Source organism: Amblyraja radiata, chromosome 6, assembly GCF_010909765.2.
Source record: "Amblyraja radiata isolate CabotCenter1 chromosome 6, sAmbRad1.1.pri, whole genome shotgun sequence".
Taxonomy (NCBI): Eukaryota; Metazoa; Chordata; class Chondrichthyes; order Rajiformes; family Rajidae; genus Amblyraja; species Amblyraja radiata.
The window spans coordinates 8,363,118-8,383,178 of NC_045961.1; the positions used below are offsets into that span (position 1 = coordinate 8,363,118).

The 20,061-nt window shown below is 50.0% G+C and overlaps 1 protein-coding gene across 1 annotated transcript in view; it reads left to right on the top strand.

The window, feature by feature from the left end:
- Window positions 1-18,781, top strand: part of clpb (caseinolytic mitochondrial matrix peptidase chaperone subunit B) — a 21,716-nt gene extending 2,935 nt beyond the window's left edge. Inside the window, exons 2-5 of the mRNA XM_033023397.1 lie at window positions 3,115-3,218; window positions 9,960-10,108; window positions 11,161-11,164; window positions 18,770-18,781. Of these exons, the coding sequence (XP_032879288.1) occupies window positions 3,115-3,218; window positions 9,960-10,108; window positions 11,161-11,164; window positions 18,770-18,774 (262 nt within the window). The 3' untranslated portion in view covers window positions 18,775-18,781. The remainder of the gene's footprint in view (window positions 1-3,114; window positions 3,219-9,959; window positions 10,109-11,160; window positions 11,165-18,769) is intronic.
- Window positions 18,782-20,061: the final 1,280 nt, after the last annotated feature.

The following is a 20,061-nucleotide window of genomic DNA, read 5'->3' on the forward strand; positions in this document are numbered from 1 at the left end:
AAGGGGTGGCAACAAGGAGGCGAAGCAGGTAGAGTTGCCGCCTCACAGCGCCGGAGACCCGGGTTCGATCCTGACTACGGGCGCTGTCTGCACAGAGTTTGTAGGTTCTCCCCGTGACCTGCGTGGGTTTTCTCCGGGTTTACTCCCCCACTCCAAAGACGTGCAGGTTTGTAGCTCAATTGGCTTTGGTTTATAAATAAAAAAACTGTAAACTGCCCCTAGTGTGTATAGGATAGCGCTAGTGTATGGGGTGATTGCTGGTCGTCACGGACTTGATCAGTACGGGTGTCGGGGGTTGTGGGGAGAAGGCAGGAGAATGGGATCAGGAGGGAGAGATAGATCAGCCATGATTGAGTGGCGGAGTAGACTGGATGGGCCAATTGTCCTAATTCTCCTATCACTTATTGACAGGCATGGGCCGAAGGGCCTGTTTCCACTCTGCATCTCTAAAGTCTAACGTCTCTAAAGTCTAACGCCTAAAGTCTAAAAGTCAGCAGATGTTTAGTCTATGCGGGGATAGACAATAGGTGCAGGAGTAGGCCATTCGGCACTTCGAGCCAGCACCGCCATTCAATGTGATCATGGCTGATCATCCACAATCAGTACCCCGTTCCTGCCTTCTCCCCTGGCGCTGCTTTGTACCCCTGCCTGCGCAGTGCTCGGGGAAAGCCACGGCCTCATGTACTCGCCCCCACATACTGTCCCCTTCCCCAGAAGGCTACCCTTTGTGTCTACGCCCCCTGCAGCGATCAGCCACTGCCCCACACCACTGCACACAAATACACTGCTTCTACTGCCCTTAGCTCAGCCCACTGACTCCCACGCCCCTCCCCTTCATCCCCCCACCCCTCTCATCCCCTCTCCTCCCTTCCATCCCCTCCGCTCCCCTCTCCTCCCTTCCTCTCCATCCCTCCCATCTCCTGCCCATCATTCCCTCTCCTCCCCTCTGCTCCTCTTCACCTCTCTCCTCCCCTCCCCTCTCTGGACACTTTCAAGAGAGAGCTAGATAGGGCTCGTAAAGATAGCGGGGTCAGGGGATATGGGGAGAAGGCAGGAACAGGGTACTGATTGGGGATGATCAGCCATGATCACATTGAATGGCGGTGCTGCCTCGAAGGGCCGAATGGCCTCCTCCTGCACCTATTGTCTATTGTCTCTAGTCTCCTTCTCCTCCCCTCCCATTCCCTCCCCTTTCATTTACCACCCTCCCCTTCCCTCCCCTCCTCTCCTCCCTCCTCCCATCCCATACCCTCCCCACCACTCCCCTCCCCTGTCCTCCCCTCTCCTCTCATCCCATCCCCTCCCACCCCAGCCAGACCCCAGCTATGTTTGCACTTCCATTCCCAGAACCAGCACTCTGAAAGGATGAGGAGTTTAATGTCAACAAATATCCAGCACTTTACCACCTTTTTTTAATCCGCCTTTCTGCTTTCTTGTCCCCTCTCCCTCCTCTCCTCCCACCTGCTCCCCCCCCCCCCCCCCCCCCCCACTCCCTCTCTCTCTCTCCCCCCCAGTCTCGAGGGAGTCATTTAAGCGGATTTAAATGCAGACGATAGTCCTCATATGGAACAAGTTGCCAGAGAAGTAGGTACAATCATCACTTGGACAGATATGTGGATAGGATGGGTTTAGAGGGAAATGGGCCAAATGCCGGCAGATGGGACTAGCCCAAGGTGCCAACAAAGCCAGTATGGACAAGGTGGGCAGAATGGCCTGTTTCGGTGCTGTACACCTCTATGATTCTTAAGCACCAAATAAAAGGTGCTCAACACTGAAGTAAAACCAAAGGAACTGCAGATGCTGGAAAAATCTAAAGGTAGATAAAAATGCTGGAGAAACTCAGCGGGTGAGGCAGCATCTATGGATGGAAGGAATAGGTGACGTTTCGGGTCGAGACCCTTCTTCAGACTGATGTGGGAGGAGGGGGGGGGGCGGGAAGTAGAAAGGAAGAGGCGGAGACGGTGGGCTGTGGGAGAGCTGGGAAGGGGAGGGGAAGGAGGGAGAAAGCAGGGACTACCTGAAATTGGAGAAGTCAATGTTCATACCGCTGGGGTGTAAACTACCCAAGCGGAATATGAGGTGCTGCTCCTCCAATTTACGGTGGGACTCACTCTGGCCTTGGAGGAGGCCCAGGACAGAAAGGTCGGATTGGGAATGGGAGGGGGAGTTGAAGTGCTGGGCCACCGGGAGATCAGGTTGGTCAATGCGAACTGAGCGGAGGTGTTGGGCGAAGCGATCGCCGAGCCTGCGCTTGGTCACAGAGGATGCTGGACCCACTCAGCTGATTGGACAGCGTCTGTTGGGAGGGAGTAGGAATGAATATTTCATATTGAGTGCCCTTCACCAGAACAGGCGCATCTTGGTTATTGATACCGCCCGCAAACCGCCATTCAATCATGGCTGATCTATCTCTGCCTCCTAACCCCATTCTCCTGCCTTCTCCCCATAACCCCTGACACCCGTTCTAATCAAGAATCTGTCTATCTCTGACTTAAAAATATCCACTGACTTGGCCTCTACATGAGTTCCACAGATTCACCACCCTCTGACTAAAGAAGTTCCTCCTCATCACCTTTCTAAAGGAACGTCCTTTAATTCTGATGCTGTGCCCTCTGGTCCTAGACTCTCCCACCAGTGGAAACATCCTCTCCACATCCACTCTATCCGGGCCTTTCATTATTCTGTAAGTTTCAATGAGGTCCCCCCTCAACCTTCTAAACTCCAGCGAGTACAGGCCCAGTGCCGACAAACACTCATCATATGTTAACCCACTCATTCCTGGGATCATTCTTGTAAACCTCCTCTGGACCCACTCCAGAGCCAGAACACCCTTCCTCAGATGGGCCAAATGGCCTGCAATTCTGCTCCTGTAACCTATGGACTCTGACGGCGGTGGAGGCAGGTTCTCTGGATGCTTTCAAGAGAGAGCTAGATTGGGCTCTTAAAAATAGCGGAGTCAGGGGATATGGGGAGAAGGCAGGAACGGGGTACTGATTGGGGATGATCAGCCATGATCACATTGAATGGCGGTGCTGGCTCGAAGGGCCGAATGGCCTATTCCTGCACCTATTGTCTGTTGTCTATTGTTTAGAGCTGTGTTTGTCTTGCTTACAGTGGGGTGAAGGTGCTGTTAGAGGCCGGTGCTGACCCCAACCTGGGAGATGAGTTCAGAAACGTGTACGAGACATCGAGGGAGAAGCGAGTCCACTCCTTGGAAGGTACGTCCAGTCCTTGCACTGCCCAGCGGAGTCTGAGTCCACCCCCCCCCCCACCCTCCCTCCCCCCACCCGGATTGTCATCTTTCTTAGTTTAGTTTAGTTTAGAGACAGGCCCTTTGTCTCACCGACTCCGCGCCGACCAGTGAGCCCCGCACACGAACACTATCCTACACACACTCAGGATAATTTACATTTATACCAAGTGGACAGAATGGAGCGGCTGGGCTTGTACACTCTGGAGTTTAGAAGGATGAGAGGGGATCTTATTGAAACATATATGATTATTAAGGGTTTGGACACGCTTGAGGCAGGAAACATGTTCCCGATGTTGGGGGAGTCCAGAACCAGGGGCCACAGTTTAAGAATAAGGGGTAAGCCATTTAGAACGGAGACGAGGAAACACTTTTTCACACAGAGAGTTGTGAGTCTGTGGAATTCTCTGCCTCAGAGGGCGGTGAAGGACAGTTCTCTGGACACTTTCAAGAAAGAGCTAGATAGGGCTCTTAAAGATAGGAAGAAGTTCTTTAGTCAGAGGGTGGTGAATCTGTGGAATCCTTTGCCACAGAGGGCTGTGGAGACCAAGTCAGTGGATATTTTTAAGGCAGAGATAGACAGATTCTTGATTAGAACGGGTGTCAAAGGATATGGGGAGAAGGCAGGAACGGGGTACTGATTGGGGATGAAAGGCCATGATCACAGTGAATGGCGGTGCTGGCTCGAAAGGCCGAATGGCCTACTCCTGCACCTATTGTCTATTGTCAATGAACTTACAAACCTGCACGTCTTTGGAAACTGAAGGTCTCGGAGAAAACCCATGCGGTCGCGGGGAGAATGTACAAACTCTGTACAGACAGCACCCGGGTCTCCGATGCTGCATGTGCTGCAAGGCAGCAACTCTAGCGCTGCGCCTCCGTGACACACACCGCTGTTCACTTCAGTTTGAATTTATTGTCACGTGTACCGAGGTACAGTGCAATTCGCTTTTGTATACAGTTCAGTACGAGTATCACTGTACCTAAGCACTTCGATACATCTTAGATCAGCATCTCAGATACAGTACTGGTGTATAGCAGTAGTTCACTGAGACGGTATACACAGTCGCCAGTTTGGGGCCATTTCCAAGTCCCAGTTGTTCTTCTTCTTGCGTTTGAGGCAGCGGAAGCCCGCAGCAGGGTGATGCCATCAGGTTTGACATCCGTGGGTGCCCGCCCTATAAAGGGCGCATGCTCCAGGTTGGCGCCAAGCTGCGGCACTGCTGCTGCTTCTGTCTCTGTTTGCTGAGGTCAGTTGACAGGGCCCACCACGGGGAGGTGGACAACATGAGCCCCTCCCCAGTTGTTGTAAGTGCAGGGATCTTGACATGACTGTGAAAGCCCCTGGTCCCCTCATTTGAGGAAGGACATTCTTGCTATTGAGGGAGTGCAGCGTAGGTTTACCAGGTTAATTCCCGGGATGGCGGGACTGTCATGTGCTGAGAGAATGGAGCAGCTGGGCTTGTACACTCTGGAGTTTAGAAGGAGGAGAGGATATCTCATTGAAACATCTAAGATTGTTAAGAATTTGGACACGCTAGAGGAAGGAAACATGTTCCCGATGTTGGGGGAGTCGAGAACCAGGGGCCACAGTTTAAGAATAAGGGGTAAGCCATTTAGAACGGAGACGAGGAAACACTTTTTCTCACAGAGAGTTGTGAGTCTGTGGAATTCTCTGCCTCAGAGGGCGGTTCTCTGGATGCTTTCAAGAGAGAGCCAGATAGGGCTCTTAAAAATAGCGGAGTCAGGGGATATGGAGAGAAGGCAGGAACGGGGTACTGATTGGGGATGATCAGCCATGATCACATTGAATGGCGGTGCTGGCTCGAAGGGCCGAATGGCTACTCCTGCACCTATTGTCTATTGTCCTGGCGATGTCACAGGGTCGGCCTGGCCAAGCTTGGCCGTGCTGTTCTCCGCTGCTGCAGGCCGCGGACTTTTGTTGCTTACTAACCAGTCAGTGGAAAGACTATACATGATTACAATGAGTAGATTAACCTATGACGAGCATTTGTCGGCGCTGGGCCTGTACTCGCTGGAGTTTAGAAGAATGAGGGGGACCTCATGGAAATGTACAGAAGTGCAGATGGAGTGGATGGTTGAGTGCCTGGTCTGTGTGATGGACTGGGCTACATCCACAACTCCCTGCAAGTTAGTCAGAGTAAACATCGGATATGTTTTGCACTAAATGTCATTCCCTTTATCCTGTATCTGTACACTGTGGACGGCTCGATTGTAATCATGTGTTGTCTTTCCGCTGACTGGTTAGCGCACAACAAAAGCTTCTCACTGTACCTCGGTACACGTGACGACAGACTAAACTAAACTAAACATCGAAACAGGCCTATAGAAGGGTCTCGACCCGAAACGTCACCCATTCCTTCTCTCCAGAGATGCTGCCTGTCCCGCTGAGTTACTCCAGCATTTTGTGTCTACCTCAAGTCAAGAGAGTTTATCGTCATGTGTCCTCAGATAGGACAATGAAATTCTTGCTTGCTCAAGCACAACAGAATATTGTAAGCATAATACAGAATAGATCAGTGTGTCTATATACCGTAGACCATATATATACATATAAATAAACAGATAAAGTGCAATAGGCTGTTATAGTTCAGAGTTTGTTTGATATTGTGTTTAATAGCCTGATGGCTGTGGGGAAGTAGCTGTTTAAGAAGGAACTGCAGATGCTGGAAAATCGAAGGTAGACAAAAGTGCTGGAGAAACTCAGCGGGTGCAGCAGCATCTATGGAGCGAAGGAAATAGGCAACGTTTCGGGCCCACACCCTTCTTCAGGAAGTAGCTGTTCCTGAACCTGGATGTTCCAGATTTCAGGCTCCTGTACCTTCTACCTGAAGGCAGCGGGGAGATGAGTGTGTGGCCAGGGTGGTGTGGGTCCTCGATGATGCTGCCAGCCTTTTTGAGGCAGCGACTGCGATCGATCCCTTCGATGGTGGGGAGGTCAGAGCCGGTGATGGACTGGGCAGTGGTCACAACTTGTTAAACCTTCGATTTCAACCAGCATCTGAAGTTCTTTCTTACACATAGAAACAGGCCCTTCAGCCCGACTTGCCCATGCCGACCAAGATGCCCCATCTGCACTAATCCTCCGTTTGGCTCATGTCCCTCTGAACTTTTCCTAACCATGCACCTATCCAAGTCCTTTTCATTGTTGTTATAGTCCCTGCCTCATCTACTGGCAGCTCTTTCCGGACACCCACCACCCTCTGATTGGAAAACGGGCGTACAGGTTTGTAGGTTAATTGGCTTGTTCGGGTGCTGTCTGTACGGAGTTTGTACGTTCTCCCCATGGGTTTTCTCCACGATCTTCAGTTTCCAAAGACGTGCAGGTTTGTAAGTTCATTGGCTTGATAATAATTGTAAATGGTCCCCAGTGTGTGTAGGATAGTGCTAGTGTGCGGGGATCGCTAGTACGGCGCAGACTCGCTGGGCCGAAGGGCCTGTTTCCGCGCTGTATCTCGAAACAAAACTAATTTAATATCTGTTTCCGGTTTATTAATTTACTGGATCTCTTCCCACCCCATCATCCCCCCCCCCCCCCCCCCTCTCTCCCCCCCACTTCCCCTCTCCTGTCACATCCTCTCCCCCCTTTCTTTTGTTGTTTTTTAATGTTCAAATGTTGCAGAAATATTGGCGGCATCTGTTTTAGTGTCAGTGGCAACAACGAGTGAAATGTTCCAGCCAGCCCCACTGATGGATGGCAGAGCAGTCACCAGCTGACACTTTATTGAGTTTGCTGTAGTTATCTCATGCACAGACATTTTTTACAAATGATGACTGCCCTGTCACGTTGAACCATGGGGGAAAACAATAATAACGTTTTAATCTTTTTATAGTGGAGACTGGTAGTGTCTGAAATTCATCTTCTGTGGCAACCGCTGCTCCCTACACTTTCCCTGTCGGAAATAAAAGGGGTCTCCGCGTAACAAATGGTTTAAAAATCACGCACGTGCATACACACGCACACGGCACGCGCACACACACACGCATGCGCACGCACACGCATGCACACACACACGTACGCACACATGCACACACATACGCGCACACGTACACACGCATGCACACATACGCACACACGTACACGTTCACAAGCCTACGCACGCACACATGCACACACACTCGCACAAGGCACGTGCACACACATACACAGGCATGCATACGCATACGCACGCACACATGCACACACATACGCACACACACACGCACACACATTCGCACACGCACACTTTCACGTACACACGCATCCACACATGCGCACACACACGCACACATGCACACACATACGCACACACACACACACGCACACACATTCGCACACGCACACTTTCACGTACACACGCATGCACACACGCGCACAAGGCACGTGCACACAGATAAAGACGTACGCATGCACACACACGGACACACACACACTACCTCTCTCTCTCCCTCTCTCTACCCCTCTCTCTCCCTCTCTCTTTCCCTCTCTCTTTCCCTCTCTCTCTACATCTCTCACTCAATCTCTCCATCTCTCTCTCCATATCCCTCTCTCTCCATTCTCTCTCTCTCTCTGCATATCCCCCTCTCTATCTCTCCCTCCCTATCTCACACACACACACACGTTTCTAACAGAGGCTGGAGTGTGTATGGAGCGAGCGGGAGAGTGGGTAGTTGAGACAGGTACTATAGTGACATTTGGACAGGTACATGGGCAGGAAAGGTTGAGAGGGATATGGGCCAAATGCAGGCTATTGAGAAGGGCTTAGATGAGAGGGTTCAAAGGGCCTGTCTCCGTGCAGAATGACTCTATGATCTAGATGGATTGATCTGCACTGGATGTTCATCTTAGATCCCAGAGGGTTTTGTGAGGCCAGGAATCATGTTGGGCGGTCAGGGTGGCGCAGCGGTAGAGTTGCTGCCTCACAGCGACAGAGACCCGGGTTCCATCCCGACTACGGGTGCTGTCTGTACGGAGTTTGCACGTTCTCCCCGTGACCTGCATGGGTTTTCTCCGAGATCTTCGGTTTCCTCCCACACTCCAAAGACGTGCATGTTTGTAGGTTGATTGGTAAAATTGGAACTTGCCCCCAGTGTGTAAGATGGTGCTTGTGTACGGGGTGATCACTGGTTGGCTCGGACTTGGTGGGCTGAAGGGCCTGTTTCCGCGCTGTAACTTTAAACTCTAAACAAGAAACAATAGACAATAGGTGCAGGAGTAGGCCATTCGGCCCTTCATGCCAGCACCGCCATTCACTGTGATCATGGCTGATCATCCCCAATCAGTACCCCGTTCCTGCCTTCTCCCCATATCTCCTGACTCCGCTATCTTTAAGAGCCCTATCCAGCTCTCTCTTGAAGGTATCCAGAGAATTGGCCTCCACTGCTTTCTGAGGCAGAAAATTCTACAGACTCACAACTCTCTGTGTGAAAATGTTTTTCCTCATCTCAATTCTAAATGGCTTACCCCTTATTCTTAAACTGTGGCCCCTGGTTCTGGACTCCCCCAACATCGGGAACATGTTTCCTGCCTCTAGCGTGTCCAAACCCTTCATAATCTTATATGTTTCAATAAGATAGCCTCTCATCCTTCTAAACTCCAGAGTGTACAAGCCCAGAAGGTTAATTGGATTGGTATAAATGTAAAAATTGTCCCCATTGTGAGTAGAGTAATGTTAATGTGCAGGGATCAATAGACAATAGACAATAGGTGCAGGAGTAGGCCATTCGGCCCTTCGAGCCAGCACCACCATTCAATGTGATCGTGGCTGATCATCCCCATGCTGGCCACGCTGTATCTCTAAACTAAACATTTAAAGGGCACCTGGACAGGAACATGGATAGGGCAGGTTTAGAGGTATACAGGCCACACACGGGCCGGTGGGACGAGTGCAGGTGGGGCATGTTGTTCGGTGTGGGAAGTGGGGCAGAGGGGCCTGTTTCCACGCTGCGGAGACAGCGTGTGTGCGGGGACATAGACACATGTAAAATTCTTAAAGGGTTGGACAGGGTAGAGGCAGGAAAAATGTTCCCCATGTTAGGGGCAGTCCAGAACCAGGGGTCACTGTTTGAGAATAACGGGTATGTTTAAGAAAGAACTGCAGATGCTGGAAAAATTGAAGGTAGACAAAAATGCTGGAGAAACTCAGCGGGTGAGGCAGCATCTATGGAGCGAAGGAAATAGGTGACGTTTCGAGTGGAGACCCTTCTTCAGACTGATGTGGGGAGGGGGGGCGGGAAGAAGAAAGGAAGGGTAGGCTATTTAACACTGAGCCGAGAAAACAAAATTTACCCAGAGAGTTGTGAATCTGTGGAATTCTCCGCCACAGAAGGCAGTGGAGGCCGATTCACTGGATGTTTTCAAGAGAGAGTTAGATTGAGCTCTTGGGGCTAACGGAATCAAGAGATATGGGGAAAAAGCAGGATCGTGGATGAGCAGCCGTGATTGGGGTGGAAGATTGCAACCTTCACGTGGTCCGCCCTGTTTCGACGAATGCAATCAGCCCGGCGTGCACACAATCAAATAGAACAAGTTGTCCCACAACTTTAGGCTGTGCATGCCATACGCAAGAAGAAGATCAGCCGTGATCACATTGAATGGCGGTGCTGGCTGGAAGGGCCGAATGGCCTACTCCTGCATCTATGTTTCTATATTTCTACGTGGTGGGGATGATTAACCAGGGCTGTGCTTTCCCCCCCCTCCCCCCCGTAGTGCTGGTGAGCAGGGAGGACGAGTTCAGCAACCGGCTGAATACTCGTGCCAGTTTCCGAGGCTGCAGCGCTCTGCACTACGCCGTGCTGGCAGACGACCTCCACACCGCCCAGCTGCTGCTTCACGCTGGTAAGCACGTCCCCCTCACGGTATTAACCACATGCAGCCTGAGAGCTGAACAGGGGCGGCACGGTGGGCAGCGCTAGAGTTGTTGCCTTACGCGCTTGCAGCGCCAGAGACACGGGTTTGATCCAGACTATGTCTGCTGTCCGTACGGAGTTTGTCCGTTCTCCCCGTGACCTGCGAGGATCTTCAGTTTTCTCCCACACTCGAAAGACGTGCAGGTTTGTAGGTTCATTGGCATAGTGTGCGGTGCATTCAGAAAGTATTCAGACCCCTTCACTCTTTCCACATTTTGTTACATTAGACACTAGACAATATGTACAGGAGTAGGCCATTCGGCCCTTCGAGCCAGCACCACCATTCAATGTGATCAAGGCTGATCATCCCCAATCAGTACCCCGTTCCTGCCTTCTCCCCATATCCCTTGACTATCTTTAAGAGCCCTATCTAGCTTTCTTGAAAGCATCCAGAGAACCGGCCTCCACCGCCCTCTGAGGCAGAGAATTCTACAGACTCACCACCCTCTGTGAGAAAAATTGTTTCCTCGTCTCCGTTCTAAATGGCCTTACCCCTTATTCTTAAACTGTGGCCCCTGGTTCTGGACTCCCCCAACATCGGGAACATGTTTCCTGCCTCTAGCGTGTCCAGGCCCTTAACAATCTTATATGTTTCAATGAGATACCCCCTCATCCTTCTAAACTCCAGAGTGTACAAGCCGAGCCGCTCCATTCTCTCAGCATATGACAGTCCCGCCATCCCGGGAATTAACCTTGTAAAACTAGCGTCAAGATCTTCGGTTTTCTCCCAGACTCCAAAGACGTGCTGGTTTGTAGATTCATTGGCTTGGTGTACAGTACATTCAGAAAGTATTCAGACCCCTTCACCTTTTCCACATTTTGTTACATTACAGCCTTATACTAAAATGGATTAAATTCTTTTTTTTAAATCAACAATCTGCACACAATACCCTTCCCCAGATCTGTGTCTCGACACAATCCTGTCTCGGAGGACAATTCCTTCGCCTTCATGGCTTGGTTTTTGCTCTGACGTGCACTGTCAACTGTGGGACCTTATATAGACAGGTGTGTGCCTTTCCAAATCATGTCCAATCAATGTAATGTACCACTGGTGGACTTCAGTCAAGTTGTAGAAACATTTCAAGGATAATCAATGGAAACAGGATGAACCTGAGTTCAATTTTGAGTGTCATAGCAAAGGGTCTGAATACTTATGTAAATGTGATATTTCAGTTATTTCTTTTTAATTACTTTGCAAAAATTTCTAAACACCTGATTTTCGCATCTTCGTTCTGGGGTATTGTGTGTAGATTGATGATAAAAAATAAAGAATTTAATCCATCTTAAAATAAGGCTGTAACGTAACAAAATGTGGAAAATGTGAATACTTTCTGAATGCATTGTAAATGTAAAACTGTCACAGGTGTGTGTGGGATATTGTTAGTGTGCGGGGACTGACATAGAATTGGTCCTAGGATAGTGTTCAGTGCGGACTCAGTGGGCCGAAGGGCCTTTTCCCGCTGTGTATCTCTAAACTAAACTAAGCTACTATCTACCTCATTGGTGACCCTTAAACTATCTTTGATCGGACTTTGGTCAGTCTGAAGAAGGGTTTCGGCCCGAAACGTCACCTATTTCCTTCGCTCCATAGATGCTGCTGCACCCGCTGAGTTTCTCCAGCATTTTTGTGTACCTTCGATCTTCCAGCATCTGCAGTTCCTTCTTGAACACTTTGACCGGACTTTACTGGCTTTACTTTGCACTAAACGTTATACCTTTATCCTCACTCCCATTCCGTATCCGACCTCTCTGTCCTGGGTCTCCTCCATGGCCAGAGCGAGCAACACCGGAAATTGGAGGAACAGCACCTCATATTCCGCTTGGGGAGTCTGCATCCTGGGGGCATGAACATTGAATTCTCACAATTCTGTTAGCCCTTGCTCTCTCCTCCCCTTCCTATCTCTCCCTCAGCCCTCGGGCTCCTCCTCCTCCTTTTTCCTTTCTCCTCCCCCCCCCCCCCCCCCCCCCCACCCTCCATCAGTCTGAAGAAGGGTTTCGGCCCGAAACGTTGCCTATTTACTTCGATCCATAGATGCTGCTGCACCCGCTGAGTTTCTCCAACATTTTTGTGTACCATTCCTTTATCCTGTATCTGTACACTGTGGACGGCTCGATTGTAATCATGTGTTGTCTTTCCGCTGACTGGTTAGCACACAACAAAAAAAGCTTCTCACTGCACCTCGGTACACGTGACAGTAAACTAAACTCTTAGCATTATGCCCTTGACAACATCTTGATAGAACCATCACTCAAGTTCTAGACTTTGTCATAGAGCCATGCAGCGTGGAAACAGCCCCAACTTGCCCACACCGGCCAACATGTCCCATCTACATTACATCTACATCTACCCCATCCCCCCTCTCCCATCGGGCAAGAGGTACAGAAGTGTGAAAACGCACACCTCCAGATTCAGGGACAGTTTCTTCCCAGCTGTTATCAGGCAACTGAACCATCCTACCACAACCAGCGAGCGGTCCTGAACTACTATCTACCTCATTGGAGACCCCCAGACTATCTTTGATCGGACTTTACTGGCTTTACCTTGCACTAAACGTTATTCCTTTATCATGTATCTGTACACTGTGGACGGCTCGATTGTAATCATGTGTTGTCTTTCCGCTGACTGGTTAGCGCGCAACAAAAGCTTTTCACTGTACCTCGGTACACGTGACAATAACGTGAACTGAACTGAAACTAAACTCTTACCATTGTGTCCTTGACAACATCAGTCGGGTTCTAGACTTTGTCATTGAGTCATAGAGTCATATAGCATGGAAACAGGCCCAACTTGCCCACACTGGCCAACATGTCCCATCTACACTTGTCCCACCTGCCCGTGTTGGCCCACATGCCTCCACCACCATGCCTGGCAGCGCATTCCAGGCACCCTACGTAATAAAACTAGTGCCTGTGTGCGGGTGATTGTAGGCTCGGTGGGCCGAATGGCGGGTTTTCAGACTGTATCTCTAAAGGATTGTCACTGCACTGTTTAGTTTATACATACAGCACGAAACCTTCGGCCCAGCGAATCCATGCCGACCAGCTTTCCCCGTACACATGCTCTATCCTACACACTAGGGACAATTTACAATCTTTACTGAAGCTAATTAACCTACAAACCTAGACGTCTTTGGAAAGTGGGAGAAAACTGGAGCACCCGGAGAAAACCCACACGGTCACAGGGAGTACGTACAAACTCCGTACAGACAGTCCCCATAGTCAGGAACGAACGCAAATCTCTGGCGCTGTGAGGCAGTAACTTTACCGCTGCGCCACAATGCTGCCTGGTGGTGGTTGGCGCGGACTTGGTGGGCCGGAAGGTCTATTTCCACGCTGTATCTAAAGCATTGCTACTGAACTGGGTGTAAACAAAGAACTTCACTGTACTCTAGGGTCGCCAACTGTCCCGTATTAGCCGGGACATCCCGTATATATTGGGTCAAATTGGTTTGTCCCGTACACGGGACCGCCCTTGTCCCGTATTTGACCGCTACTACTCGGGTCGAGGGGGCTGTCGGGTCGGAGCGCCACGTCCAGCCCCTGCCTCGCCCGTCCCCGACGTAGTGCAGCCCGTGGAGTGCAGCAGCAGCAGCAGCAGCAGCAGCGCCTCGCCCGTGGCCCCGTCGGTCTGTCGGCAGCCCGGCCAGCTGTCCGACCTTCGGACCTTCGCTGACCGCCGACACCACCACCACCCCTCCGTCTCACGGCCGATCATCGGTTCATGAGTTGGACGGGGCGCCGGACTTTGCGCGCAGCCCCCGGGCCAAAACTCCTCAGCTGGCCCGCCGGCTGGGCTTTCTTTGTGTGCAGTCCAGCACCCGGGCCAACTCATCATTCACCCAGCCACGGCCAAGTCAAGTTGGGAAAAGGGGGAGTACAGCGGGATCTGGGGGGCCCTTGTTCATCAGTCAATGAAAGTAAGCATGCAAGTACAGCAGGCAGTGAAGAAAGCGAATGGCATGTTGGCCTTTATAACAAGAGGAGTTGAGTATAGGAGCAAAGAGGTCCTTCTGCAGTTGTATAGGGCCCAGTGAGACCACACCTGGAGTATTGTGTGCCGTTTGGGCTCCAAATTTGAGGAAGGATATTCTTGCTATTGAGGGAGTGCAGCGTAGGTTTACAAGGTTAATTCCCGGGATGGCGGAACTGTCATATGCTGAGAGAATGGAGCGGCTGGGTTTGTATACTCTGGAGTTTAGAAGGATGAGAAGGGATCTTATTGAAACATATTAAATTATTAAGGGTTTGGACACGCTAGAGGCAGGAAACATGTTCCCGATGTTGGGGGAGTCCAGAACCAGGGGCCACAGTTTAAGAATAAGGGGTAAGCCATTTAGAACGGAGATGAGGAAACACTTTTTCACACAGAGAGTGGTGAGTCTGTGGAATTCTCTGCCTCAGAGGGCGGTGGAGGCCGGTTCTCTGGATACGTTCAAGAGAGATAGGGCTCTTAAAGATAGTGGAGTCAGGGGATATGGGGAGAAGGCAGGAACGGGGTACTGATTGGGGATGATCAGCCATGATCACATTGAATGGCGGTGCTGGCTCGAAGGGCCGAATGACCTAGTCCAGCACCTATTGCCTATTGAGTCGGTCAACGAATTGCCGTCGGGAATTTGTCCCTTATTTTGACCTTTTATCCCTTATTTGGGAGTGAGAAAGTTGGCAATCCGACTGTACTCGGGTACGTGACAATAAAGTACCATTGATAGCCCAAACACCCAGCACCGTCGCCCACTCCAGCCACCCGCATATTCACGAACCTGACTCTTCGAGATTCAAGAGAGTTTATTGTCATGTGTCCCTGATAGAACAATGAAATTCTTGCTTTGCTTCAGCACAACAGAACATAGTAGGCACTGAATACAGAACAGATCAGTGTGTCCATATACCATTATATAAATATATACACACATGAATAAATAAACTGATAAAGTGGAAATAACAGATAATGGGCTATTAATGTTCAGTTTTGTCCGAGCCAAGTTTAAGAGCCTGATGGATGTGGGGAAGTAGCTATTCCTGAACCTGGTCGTTACAGTCTTCAGGCTCCTGTACCTTCTACCTGAAGGTAGCGTGGAGATGAGTGTGTGGCCAGGATGGTATGGGTCCTTGATGATGCTGCCAGACTTTTTGAGGCAGCGACTGCGATAGATCCCCTCGATGGAAGGGAGGTCAGAGCCGATGATGGACTGGGCAGTGTTTACTACTTTTTGTAGTATTTTCCTCTCCAGGGCGCTCATGTTGCCGAACCAAGCCACGATGCAACCGGTCAGCATGCTCTCGACTGTGCACCTGTAGAAGTTAGAGAGAGTCTTCCTTGACAAACCGACTCTCCGTAATCTTCTCAGGAAGTAGAGGCGCTGATGTGCTTTCTTAATAATTGCATCAGTGTTCTCGGACCAGGAAATCTTTGACTAAGCACGTCAATAATTGATAGACCCGTTGACTCGCTGTCCCATCGATCGCAACAAACGTGTAAAATATTACACTTTAATAATGAAAAGCATAATTTTCCCTCTCACTTCCTCTGATCTCTTGGCCTCTTAACCAGGGTAGTAGTTCATAAAGATCTTCCCTGCTATTCAATCCTACCCCTACCCCTCCCCTCCCCTCACCCCCACCTCTCCCGTCTTTGTAAAGAACAAGCAGCTGGCCTGGTCTTGCTTGTGCAGTCAATGCATCTCTCCCTTGCCCCCCCCCCCCCCCCTCTTCATGTCTCTAGCAAGGGCTCAACCTTTAGGCCCCAAAGCCTTTGAGCAATTAGTCGCCACCCACAGACCAGTCTTTATCTGCGGGTCAACAGCTGTGTGACATGCCGCGTGTTTAGAAGGCCTCGCTATATAATATTTGATTAATAACCCCGCACGCTCGTACACCCCTGTGGCTCTGCCGGTGCGAGGCTCCTATGCGAGCTGGGCCCAGGGTGAAGCTCCTCTCTGCGATCGATCGCCTCATCTGTGGGGAAATCTATCCGTCATCGCTCCAAACTCAGCCCAGTAAATGATGGGCCTGACTTTCTAAGGTGCAAAGATCACTGACTTGGGCCATTTTTTCCCTTCTTCCCTTCTCTCTCTCTCTCTCTCTCTCTCTCTCTCTCCCCAGCGCTCCATTGGAATTGAAAGTTTACAGAGGAGAGGGAGAGGGGCAGGATGAGTAATTCAAAAATCAATACCTGTCATAATAGTAGAAAAACACAATAAGTGGAGCAGAGTCCTTTTTGTTTAAAGTCGTTTAACTCTTGCGAACCAGGGCAGCCAACTGTGCTTGTGGCTTGTTCACAAGTTCATAAGTGATAGAAACATAGAAATTAGGTGCAGGAGTAGGCCATTCGGCCCTTCAATATGATCATGGCAGATCATCCAACTCAGTATCCTGTACCCGCCTTCTCTCCATACCCCCTGATCCCTTTAGCCACAAGGGCCACATCTAACTCCCTCTTAAATATAGCCAATGAACTGTGGCCTCAACTACCTACTGTGGCAGAGAGTTCCACAGATTCACCACTCTCTGTGTGAAAAATGTTTTCCTCATCTCGGTCCTAAAAGACTTCCCCCTTATCCTTAAACTGTGACCCCCTTGTTCTGGACTTCCCCAACATCGGGAACAATCTTCCTGCATCTAGCCTGTCCAACCCCTTAAGAACTTTGTAAGTCTTATAGAAACTTACAAAATTCTTAAGGGGTTGGACAGGCTAGATGCAGGAATAGGGGCAGAATTAGGCCATTCGGCCCATCGTCTACTCTCTCATTCAATGAAGGCTGATCTATCGCTCCAACTTAACCCCATTCTCCTGCCTTCTCCCCATAACTCCTGACAATACCCTTTCCTTCTCTCCAGAGATGCTGCCTGTCCCGCTGAGTTACTCCAGCTTTTTGTGTCTCTCTTCGGTTTAAACCAGCATCTGCAGTTCTTTCTTACACCCTATTGTGTAGCTTGTGTAGGAAGAATATAGAATAGAATAGAATAGTTTCTTTATTGTCATTGTAACATGAACCATGTACAACGAAATTGTAAAATGTCAGCCTCTCCCCCCCTTATAGGAACTGCAGATGTCGGTTTACGCCAAAGATAAGACACAAAGTGCTGGAGTAACTCAGCGGGTCAGGCAGCATAGAAACATAGAAAATAGGTGCAGGAGGAGGCCATTCGGCCCTTCGAGCCAGCACCGCCATTCATTGCGATCATGGCTGATCGTCCCCTATCAATAACCCGTGCCTGCCTTCTCCCCATATCCCTTGACTCCACTAGCCCCTAGAGCTCTATCTAACTCTCTCTTAAAGCATCTCTGGAGAAAAGGAATAGGTGACGTTTCTGATTGAGACGTTTTGTTGCATTGCTGCCCGTAGGACGCTGTGGCTTTATAAGGCGCTGGTCAGGCCACATTTGGAGTATTGCGAGCAGTTTTGGGCCCCATATCTGAGGAAGGACGCGCTGGCATTGGAGAGGGTCGAGAGGAGTTTAGTTTGGTTTAGTTTAGAGATACAGTGTGGAAACAGGCCCTTAGGCCCACCGAGTCCACACTGACCAGCGATCAGCCCGTACACTAATTCTGTCCAAAACACCGGGAAAAAATTTACAAAGCCGATTAACCTACAAATGTGTATAGGGAGGAACCGTCAGTCGATAGTCTATCTCTTGTGATAGAGGCAGTGAGATCAAGAAAGAGGAAGATGGTCCAAGTGAATTTGAGTGCAGGATGGAAATTGGTAGTGCAGTTAATAAAAGTCCATGAGTTCTGCATGGGTGCAGGAGCTAGCCCCGATGCAGTCGTCAATGCAGCGGAGATAGAGTTCCGGGATATATCCCATTTCCTTTTTTCCAGAGACGCTGCCTGGCGCGGCGAGTTACTCCAGCACTTTGTGTCTATTGACCTACGAACCTGCACGTCTTTGGAATGGGGTGGAAAACCACGCACCCGGAGAAAACCCATGCTGTCACGGGGGGGAGGGGGGGACGTACAAACCCCGTACAGACAAGCACCCATAGTCAGGATTGAACCCGGGTCTCCAGTGCTCTAAGGCAGTGGTTCTCAACCTTTTTTCAGTGATGTACCCCCTGTGAAATATTTTTTCAGCCAAGTACCCCCTAACCAGCGCAAAAATATAGGCCTTCATATATGTAGGCCTATATTTTAAAATCTCACGTAATAATAATAATAATGGATGGGATTTATATAGCGCCTTTCTAATACTCAAGGCGCTTTACATCGCATTATTCATTCACTCCTCAGTCACACTCGGTGGTGGTAAGCTACTTCTGTAGCCACAGCTGCCCTGGGGCAGACTGACGGAAGCGTGGCTGCCATTCTGCGCCTACGGCCCCTCCGACCACCACCAATCACTCACACACATTCACACACATTCACACACAGGCAAAGATGGGTGAAGTGTCTTGCCCAAGGACACAACGACAGTATGCACTCCAAGCGGGATTCGAACCGGCCACCTTCCGGTCGCCAGCCGAACACTTAGCCCATTGTGCCATCTGTCGTACCCCCTGGAGTGCCTTCACGTACCCCCAGGGGTACGCGTACCCCCATTTGAGAACCACTGCTCTAAGGCATCAGCTCCGCCGTGGTGCCACTGTGACGGTCAGGTGGTTTGCGAGAATGATCCTGGGGTTGAGTGGTTTAGACAGTAGACAACAGATAATAGGTGCAGGAGTAGGCCATTCGGCCCTTTGAGCCCGCACCGCCATTCAATGTGATCATGGCTGATCATCCCCAATCAGTACCCCGTTCCTGCCTTCTCCCCATATCCCCTGACTCCGCTATCTTTAAGAGCCCTATCCAGCTGCTCCATTCTCTCGTACGATCAGCCTTTGATGTCCCTGGGCCTGTACTCGCTGGAGTTTAGAAGGATGATGGACCTCATTGAAAATGTACCGAATAATGAAAGGCCTGGAATAGAGTGGATGTGGAGAGGATGTTTCCACTAGTGGGAGAATCCAGGACCAGAGGCCATGGCCTCAGAATTAAAGGATGTATCTTTAGAAAGTAGATGAGGAGGAATTTCTTTGATCAGAGGGTGGTGAATCTGTGGAATTCATTGCCACAGGTGTCTGTGGAAGCCAAGTCAATGGATACTTTTAACGAGGAGATGATAGATTATTGATAATAGACAACAGGTGCAGGAGTAGGCTATTCGGCCCTTCGTGCCAGCACCGCCATTCAATGTGACCATGGCTGATCATCCCCAATCAGTACCCCGTTCCTGCCTTCTCCCCATATCCCCTGACTCCGCTATCTTTAAGAGCCCTATCCAGCTCTCTCTTGAAAGCATCCAGAGAACTGGCCTCCACCGCCCTCTGAGGCAGAGAATTCCACAGACTCACCATTCTCTGTGAGAAAAAGTGTTTCCTCATCTCCGTTCTAAATGGCTTACCCCTTATTCTTAAACTGTGGCCCCTGGTTCTGTGGCCCCTGGTTCTTGATTTAAGGAGTTAAGGAGTTATTTGGAAAGGCAGGATAATAATGGTGAGAGGGAGAGATAGATCAGTCATGATTGAGCAGTGGAGTAGGCTTGATGGGCCGAATGGCCTAATTCTGCTCCTATCACTTATGAACATGACTGCTCCCCCTGGTGACTGAAATGTGACCTTATAGAGGTTTATAAGTTCAAGAGGGGCATATACAAGGTGAACTATTCCCCCCCCCCCCAGTGTATGGGAAGTTTAAAACCAGAGGGCATAGATTTAAATTGAAAGGGACTTGCAGGCCAGCTTTTTCACACAGAGGGTGGTGGATCCATGCGTCGAGCTGCCGTGGGAGGGAGTTGAGACCAGTACAATAATGATATTTAAAAGACATTTGTACAGGTACATGGATAAGAAAGGTTCACACACAGAGTTGTGAGTCTTGTCATCTTTCTTAGTTTAGTTTAGAGATACAGCGTGGAAAC